This window comes from Accipiter gentilis, chromosome 18 (assembly GCF_929443795.1).
Source record: "Accipiter gentilis chromosome 18, bAccGen1.1, whole genome shotgun sequence".
NCBI lineage: Eukaryota > Metazoa > Chordata > Aves > Accipitriformes > Accipitridae > Astur > Astur gentilis.
The window spans coordinates 4,224,570-4,233,835 of record NC_064897.1 but is presented as its reverse complement, the minus strand read 5'-3'; the positions used below and the strand labels follow the sequence as shown (position 1 = coordinate 4,233,835).

Here is a 9,266-nt window from a genome sequence, read left to right as displayed (position 1 = left end):
TCGGTCTCTTACAGCACTTATGTCCAGATAAATGCCAGCACCCAGCTGTATTAACAAAGGAGATAGGGACCGACTGGGCGTGAAGAACAAGTCAGCCGCCCACCCCTTGGCGTGGGTCCCTGGGTCGCCGGTGTTAGGCACAGCGCAGGGCAGGCAGCAGGGCAGCGTGAAGCAGGATGTGCCCACGGAGGCCGCTGCCACCACCGGCACTGCGCCCCTTCCAGGGGAGGATCTCAGAGAAGCAAGAAATCTCACCTCGATTTAAGTTTCTTTAAAGTAGACGGTGGATGTCTGCCAGAGGTGCAACCAGACACCCTTTTTTTCATTATTCTACTCTGACCATTCCAGTATGTAAAATGACATGCCCTTTGGTATCTCTTCATGTAATGGACCACCCCTAAAAAGAAAATGTCTTTTATTTATGCATAACTCTGTTATTCTAAGTACTCCTAGCATTCTCATCCTTCTCTCTAAGGGTGAGAGACCTGAAAAAGAAGGACTATACCTTACAGTCTTTTTATTCCTTGCACTCCTTACCCTCTGGGCCACTTTCACTCCTAAACACTGCCCCAAAAATAAGAAGAAAAAAAAAATTAAAAGAGGAAATGAAAAATTTCCAAGGAAAAACATTACTTAAGCAAGCAATTGCACTAAGGCTGTTGAGAGAAGACTGGCTAAGCCACCAGTCCGTGCTCCCAGTAGACTGGCTTGTCCGTACAACGCCTGTTCAGCAAATACCCTGTGCTTGGCTATGATTTGAACAGGTTTACTCAGGTAGCAAAGAGACGGGCGGGCAGGAAGGCAGGAGGGCAGGTGGGAAGGGCAGGAGGGCAGGCAGGCAGGTGGGCAAGCAGGCAAGAGGGCAGGCAGGCGGACAAGAGGGCAGGCAGGCAGGTGGGCAAGCGGGCAAGAGGGCAGGTGGGCAGGAGGGCAGGAAGGCTAGAGGGCAGGCAGGAGGGTGGGCAGGCGGGAGGGCAGGCAGGGGGGCAAGCAGGCAGGTAGGCAAGTGGGCAGGAGAGCAGGCAAGAGGGCAGGCAGGAGGGGAAGAGGGCGGGCAGGAGGGCAGGCAGGCAAGAGGCCAGGAGGGCAGACAGGCAGGCGGGCAAGCGGGCAGGAGAGCAGGCAAGAGGGCAGGCTGGCAGGCAAGAGGGCAAGCGGGCAGGAGGGCAGGCAGGAGGGCAAGAGGGGGGACAGGAGGGCAGGGAGGAGGGCAGGAAGGCAGACAGGCAGGTGGGCAAGAGAGCAGGCGGGCAGGCAGGCAAGCGGGCAGGAGAGCAGGCAGGCGGGCAGGCCGGAGGGCGGGCAGGCGGGCGGCCGGTGCCCGCCTCCCCCGCGGCCCCTCCTCCCGGACGTGCCGCCGGGCCGGGCCGGGTCGGGCCGAGGCGGGTCGCCCGCCGTTCCCCGCCGCTCCGCTGCCTTCCCGCCCCCGGACGGCGGGAAGAGGGGAGCGGGGTCAGCCCGAAGGTGCCCCCAGAAAGCCGCTTCCCCGGCTGCCGGCGCTTGGGGAAGGCGGCGGCGAACGGCGGTTTCCGTGCGAGGAGGGTCCGGCCCGTCTGTGGTAAAGGGGCGCCCCGGGGCCGGCGCCATCCCAGCGCCGCCGGGACCCCGGCCGAGCGACCCCGGCCATGTCCCCCGGTAGCAGCCGGTGGCCGGTTCGGTTGCTGGCGGTCACCTGCCTGATGGCCGGCCCGTCCCTGGGTCAGGAGTGCTCCGCGGAGAAGATGGAAGATACCATCATCGATATCGACCTCTCTCTGGCCCGAGGGATCCGGGGCGCAGAGCCAGCCTACGCCCCCACCGCGGCGGCCTGCGTTCGCGCTTGCTGCTCCGGGGAGAAGCTCTCAGGTAACCGGCTCCTCCTCGGCCCTTCGCGGCAGTCCGACGTGCGACCGCTCGGGGAGTTAATCCTGAAGTTTGGGCTCGCGGGGTTTTCAGGCAGAAGGGACGAGGCTGCTCTCTCTAGTCAGCACAGAAGCCTTAATTTAGGCTTTCGTGCCCGCTGCGACTAGTAACAGCTTGCGGCTGCCGTCCCGTCTCGCCAAGCGCGCCGTTGGGTCTTAACGCAAGACCCCGTAGCGTTCAGGATCGTAGTTGCGGCAAAGAAACGGCGGTAGTTGTGAATGTTACAACCTCTCACGTCCCCTAAGTCGAAGACGCACGAGCTGCGCTTGGTGGACGCTCCACAAAGTAAGCGACGCTTTGCACCGTCTTCAACTTTAGCCGAAAAATGAGAGCGCTTGCCCTTATCTGAGACCGCTGGTTCGCATCAAGGTCTCGGAGCAGCAGCAGGAGGTAGAGCAGCAAGGAGAAATGACAGTGGTAAAGGTGACTCCTCCATCAGCGACAAGCCAAGCGGTTTCTGGGATGGGATAGGGAAAAACATATAAATAATTTTCTTCCCTGTGAGTATATCAAGGAGGTTTTCAGATTTATCAGGATTTGTAAGCCAGAAATTGTTATATAGGAAGTGGTGCCAGTGTGGTGTGGGTGAGGGGAGGATGAGGAATTAGACTCATTATTTCCCCAAGTTCATCTGTACGGGAAGAGGAAGGTGTGACCTTTCATGTATTGGCCCCGGGCCATTCTTTCGCAGTCCTGGGCTGTTTTTCCTGCAGGAATGTTACACGTTAGTAGTTTTCCTCTTACTCACATGAGGAAAAACTAATCTAACAAACTAGACCTCGTTATCAAGATGCTATAAAAGTTCTTGTTGCTGAAACATGTATTTATCATGTTTTGCAGGAGACAAGAAGTGCAACTTGATGATTTTTGATGCTCGAAGGACAAGCGCACATCCAAACTGCTACCTGTTTCACTGCCCTAGCACAGAGGCTTGTCCAATGAAACCCGTGACAGGATTTGTGAGCTACAAGATAACGAGAGGTAAATAACAGTGAGAGCCACCAGTCCCCACACTAGATGACTTTTGTACCTGTGAGTTTTCAGTAGTGACCAGAAAATGTTTGGGGGTTGCATTTTTGGTAAAATGTTCTAAGCCAAGCACCGTAATTTGAAAGTGCTGCTCTTTTGCTTTGTGGAAGATGGATGGGCAGGTGTGTAGTGAGCTCCTGCATGGGCCCAGCTTCCCAGCTGGAATAACATCCCAACCCTTATGAAATTCCTTCACGTTAGATTCAGAACTCCTCATAATTTTCTCTTGCTTAAAACAAAAAGAAGCCGCTTCCATCTTGATATATTCAAGAAGCAAAATTTCCTGTATGTAATGCTGAAGAGTTATCACTGAAAGCAATGGAAATACAATGCCCTTGTAAGCCGTCAGTGTATTCAAAGGATCCATGCTACTCTGATGAATACCATATACACACAGGCAGAAACACTATGCAAATGTTGGGCAAGCCTCGGAGCACTGGTGTGATGTTGCTGAGTAATTGGCAATAGTAATCATTATCTTCTGCTTCCAGTTAGGGAACCTGAAGTGCAGATGCAGACTGCCTAAACTCAAAACTTTATGGCATGTGGGCTGCACACTCAGAAACTTCTTGCTATCTGTCATGTGCTGTGGGATTTTTAATAGTGAGTCTTACTTGTTGACTGACGTTGACTTGCACCAGACCTGTTTGAACGGCTCAGATAAGAAACTGATAATTAGACTGTCCTCCTGCCAAGAGTTCACAAGGTGGTTTCAGTGTGGCTGCTTGAGAGAGCAGAAATTTCGTATTTCCAGAGACTGAACTTTTGCTGAAAAAGAGAACTTTTCCAAGAGGAACTATGCAAGGAGTGACAGCAAGATATGTAGAAAGATTATTCAGATAATGTTACCAAGTATTTTTGTGCAAGCATAATCACACAGGAATTGGGCAAAAGCTATGTGCAACAAATGAATTACATGCCTGTAAAACTATCGCTAGAACTGTTTTCTCCAGCTCTTTCTCCCTTAGAAGCATATGGGGGTTTCAAACAAATTAACAAGAAATGTAATCACGCTTGTGCTTTTGTCCTGCATGTAGTGTAATGGTTAGTTAACAGCTTGATTGCCTATACCATCTCTTTTTAATTTTGCATTTTTTTAGCTTCTGTGAACATTGAATTATGGAAAGATTATGCTAGCTTATTTATGCTAGTTTATCTACCTTATGTTCTGAAGAAGTTTTCAAAGGTGGCACCTGGGTGGCGTTGGTACTGACAAACATTTGAAGCTTCATTTTTTTGTATGAGAATCTGAATGTGGTTACCCTGAAAACCAAACTAAAAGGGGGAAAGGTGCTTTGCTGGTAATAAGGCAAATTAAAATACTAATGCTATGTTGGTAATGAAATTTTGTTTTTTCTTTTTTTAACTATCCTTGTGGCTGCTAACTAATGGAAACAACCTATGGCTTGGGAAGTAAAACATTTCCTGGTCCTGGTTGCAAAGAGCTCTTGCTAAAAAAAGTAGTAACATTTCTGGTTTCTGCTGTTCATGTACTTTTGTGGCACTTGCCTTTTCCACCCCACCAAGATACCCAGGCAAGACTGCTGGGTTCTAGCAAAGTATGCTCAGGAGGTCTTTAGTTTGTTTTTGAAGAGTGACAACCTAAAGTTTGGTTTCTAATGCAGCTTATCGGATTTGAGATACCAGCAGGACCACTTTGGGTTTTTAATCTCTTTTTAAAGTTTGACTTGTGTAGTGCCCTTGTTCTTTCTTACCAACAAGCTTATCTATCCTAATACCCCAGCTGGGCCTCACACGCAACAGTTTTGGGCAATTACATTTGGGAGCTTGTAGTCTAAAATGGAGAAAAAAGTATACTATAAAATCAAGGTTTGATGCTGAAAATGTGGAGTAGAGTTAATTAATGCAGGCAGTTACATTAATTAATCCAAGTGCAGCAGAGTATCAGTGATACTTAACTCCTGTATGGGACTCATCAGGTAGCCTCCCTCTCCCTGTGCTCCTTCCACCCGTCCTTTGAACGCTGCCTGAATGCTCAGGGCTTTTCTAGCTGTTGCCCAGGCGAGTGAACTGAAGATGCCATAGCATGCTGCAAGTGCTTTGTGGTTGTCACACGACATCCGCTGTTTGTTTAAACGCGCGGGGTGGGGGGACCGTCCCTGGGAGTGCATCGGGAACAGGGAAAAAGTGAGTTGAGGACTGACTCTGGTGGTGACAGGCCATTTCCTCACTGGTCTAGAAGTGTGTCCAGAGCTGCAGAAGCAGCTGAGAGTTTGGGTGTCTTTGGCCGTGCAGTTTCTGATTCTGTAATCGCTGAACATTTTGTTATTTAAGGCCACTCTCTAAAACCAGAGTATGGCTTTCTCTAAGTCAGACCTTGTGGTTGGAGTCCGTAATCTCTATCTAGGATCTTGCTTTGCTAACAAGCTGGTGCCTGACTGGAAGGGTAGCATTAAAATTGGTGTCTATAGTTCAAGGGAAGTAGTTGCTGTGCTCTTGTTTAAAGCATTGCCAGTTTTTTGGTTTGTTGGTTTTGGTGGGGTTTTTTGCACTTTGTTTTTTTGTGGAGTCTTAGGGCTTGGAAATATATATTAAGACAGCAGCCAAGTAGGCTTCTTTGTATGTATAATAAAACTGACATAAATCCACCCCTCTAGATAAGAGTTCCTACTTGAGAAAAAAGTGACAATGAAAATGTCATAGACTTTTTGTCATTTGTTTCAATTCCAGTGCAGTTAACAAACCTCTTTTTGTCTATAAAAAAGAGATGAGTGAGAGTCAGAACTACTTGAGAGCATGTTCTCTTTTAAATGTTCTGTGTGGCAGCTGAATGATAATATGTATTATAATTATAAATACAATTATAAAATTAATATATGCATGTATATAAATCTGAATTATAACAATTAGCCAGTCTTTCCAAGAACTCGTGCTCACCTGAATTCTCTCTGTAATACCTGTGTAGAATCAGGTAGCTGCTAGGATTATCATTTGTATGGAATTTCTGTCACATAATGCTGTTGCCCTGCTTCCAAATTCTATTGAAAGACCTTCACCCACCTGTTCTGCACAGAATACATATCGACTTCTGGAGAAATCATAAAGTGTAGTCTGCTTCTTGTGGAGGCCTTCACTGCAAATACCTTGGAGACTCTCAGAGCAATGTCGTTCTTGTAGCATGGCAATAGGAGCTAAGGTCTTTCCTACAAATCAGTATGTGTATAAAATGGCCTATAAAATGGGGATATTATTGCCACCTCATATCACAATACACTTTTTGTATGTGAACTGAATTGTGTCAGGCAATCACAGGGTGCTTGGATATTACAAGAAAGGGGACTATATAATCATCTTGGCTAGGTGGAAATGTGTATGTCTGACAAATAAAAGTGAGGTTGGTAATATCTACTTCTTAACTGACAGAGGTGGAGAACGGTTTGAAGGCAATGGGCCTACTCACTCTGCTTTTCACCTCTAAATAAAGGCTTACATGCATGCAATAGGAGTATAAAACAATCAGATTAGGATGCTTGCTCTGCACAGGTCAATGCTGTAATAAGCTGCATCCGGGTCTCATATATCCAGGTTTGAGGCTGACAGGTCTTGTGACACAGACAGAATTTAAAAGTCACTCTCTATATTTTAAAGAAAGGAAGATCTTGATGCCTCAGTTTCATTAGTCATTACTTTCTGGAGCCCACTTATCTCTCTCTTACTAAGAAATACAAATGGAGTAAGCCTGTGGGAGTCAAAGAGAGATTAATAATTAAATACTGGTATTTCCTTTCTGTTTCCAGACACCCATGCGTCAGAGGATACAACCTTCAAAAGTGAGGAGTTTTCTTCAAATGGGTATTCTTTGTCCTTGGATGCTGGAGCCTTTATTTCTCGCAGTCAGACTAGCCATCAGAATCCTACTGCTGCTTTGCAACAATCTGTCTCTCATCAGACATCTGAACTCCTGAACCACGTGGGCAAGCATTTAGACAACGCTGAAGTTCATACCATTTTTCCTGAACCTCCAAGGGCAAAACATCCTGAGAGCTTAGACCCCATCCCAAGGCAGAAAGTAATTAACCTGCCGCCAAAGACGTCTTCTGCTGTTCAAATTGGAAACCTCTCTGCTTCGTTCCCCACCACTCAGTCTAGCGCTCCCGACCACAGCAGTACTACTCTTACTCCGCTGCCTACAAGCACCACCCGACTGGAGTCCCGTAAAATCTCTCTGCATCCTGGTGGTGCTGAACCTCCTCCTGTCACCACCACCACAGCTACCTTTCCACCTACTGCGACTGCTAGAGCTAAACCTGGTGTCCCTGCCACCAGCATTGCTGCTACTCGTGTTCCTCTTTCCAGTCCCGCAACTTCCTCTACTCCTACAATCAAGCGGATGACCACAAATTCCAGATCTGCTACCACCCCGTCAGGGCTAAGAACTTCAGCTGTGCCTCCTGAGCCAACAGTTGCCTCTTCCAACAGTACCAGCGAGGTTACCCTCCTCTCTTTTTCAGGTTTTGCTCCATCTACTAGTGATTCCCCCGTGGCTTCCCAAAATGACCCTCAGGGTTATGACCTCTCTGATTCAGGAAGCTACCTGCCAGAGAGTGTTCTGAGAGGAAAAGGTGTTGTTCAGCTGGGAGAAAAAAGCAGCCTTGTAGCGGCTTTGCTTTTTGGGGTGATATTCCTGTTGCTAGTTATTGCACTGACAGGGAAGAAAATAAGCGAGTCTCTTCAGAAAAGGCATTATACCAGGCTGGATTACTTGATCAATGGAATGTATGCTGATGTATGATGGGGAGAGGGAATAAGATTGTAAGGAGCATCTGTCATCTTTGAGAGGACAACTATGAAACGGAACAGTAGATACTGAAATCTCAGAAGAGGATAGATTTGGGTTTTGGCTGCTAATGGGAAAGCGGCAGATGGCTTTGGTGGGGAATAGAACTGCTCTTTCTACGCTGAATTGTAATGTCTATCATTTTTCATTTATTACTAAATCCTGAAAATAAACACTCAAATCCAAGTTAAGCTAAGAAGGTCTTATATTTAAGGAGAAAAAGCATTTCAAGAGCTTAATCTGTACTGTGACAAGATTAGTGGAATAGAAGTACACCTAATAAATTGAGGACCTCTGCAGCGCATGAGAATTTTCAGTGCTGTTTGCACCAAATGCCACAGTGTTACATGATTGTCTGGCAATCCTATTTACTCTGTTTGTAGTCTTAAAGGAGTACTTAGTAGTAGAGCTTTGCGTCCAAATGGTTTTAGGTACAAACAGTAAAAATTGTAGTACACATAACGTAGCTTAATTTTCCTTAGCTACATATAGTTTATGGATATATATATGTATCTTTAATGTTTTTTTCTGCATACATCTCAAGCTATCCTTAAAACCGCATGCTGCAGATCTGAGTTTGCCTTTTCCAAAGAGCTCACCACCCTGTAGCACATTGCTTTTTTGCAACATGTGTCAGAGAGGAAGAGTTTTTATCATATCAAAGTAAACCAAGCTGCAGTTAAGCTCTTAGTAATGGCGTGACCAAGTGACTTGGCATGTGCATGAGAGAGAATCTGTTCTAATATACCAAAGTCCCTAACAGTTGAGGCTCAACACCTGATCGCAGAGCAGGCAGAAACTTGTGAGGGGGCTTGGCAAAGACAACAGCTGTATTATTGGCAGAAGACACACAGGAAGGTGTGGTCTCCTTTCGCTGGACATCTCAGGGGAGGTAAAGAAGTTTTAAAGGAAAATGGTGGCTATGTTGTAGGAGGGTGCCAACCTCAAAGAAGTTTCCTATGGTCAGCAGGAGCAGATGAACAAGGTTGCGTTATCTTCCTGCTTCTGGTGTTCTCCGACTACCCTCACCAGGTTGGTGGCTCTTGAAAGAGCTGCTTGCAAGTGCTGGACTTGCTGTCCCTCCCAAACATGCAGAGCTTTTACCAGCTCTCAAAGCACACCCTCTTCACTTCTAGGGTCATCTTTATGTGACCGGTAAGCATAGCTGCTCCATATGTTTCCCCACCTCTGCAACAAGAAATGAGTGAGAGTACGTGCGAGCATCTACTGCTTGCTACCCAACTTCCAGTTTATATTCTTTACATTTCCCCTTACACACACCCAGTCTGAATCTGATTTTAGAATGAAAGACGAGATCTCAGAGTATCCATGTGGCAGGCAGCATAACCTATGACAAACATCAGGACAGAGAAAGAAGGGTGCCTCATGAATACAGGGAAATAATTCTATTACAAAATATGAAATGTGACTCATGTCCAAGAAGTTCTTAGATCTCTCAAGCTTAGTGCGGTGGGAAGCAATCGTGATCCAAAAATGGCCTCAAGGTAAGTTTTCTGAGAGCTCTAACAATAACTTT

General features: G+C 46.9%; 1 protein-coding gene across 1 annotated transcript; it reads left to right on the top strand.

The window, feature by feature from the left end:
- Nucleotides 1–970: 970 nt before the first annotated feature.
- Nucleotides 971–7,915, top strand: MANSC1 (MANSC domain containing 1). Its single transcript, XM_049822265.1, has 4 exons — nt 971–998; nt 1,255–1,845; nt 2,743–2,883; nt 6,690–7,915. The coding sequence occupies exons 2-4, from the start codon at nt 1,626–1,628 to the stop codon at nt 7,682–7,684; spliced, it is 1,356 nt and encodes a 451-aa protein (XP_049678222.1). The 5' UTR covers nt 971–998; nt 1,255–1,625; the 3' UTR covers nt 7,685–7,915.
- Nucleotides 7,916–9,266: the final 1,351 nt, after the last annotated feature.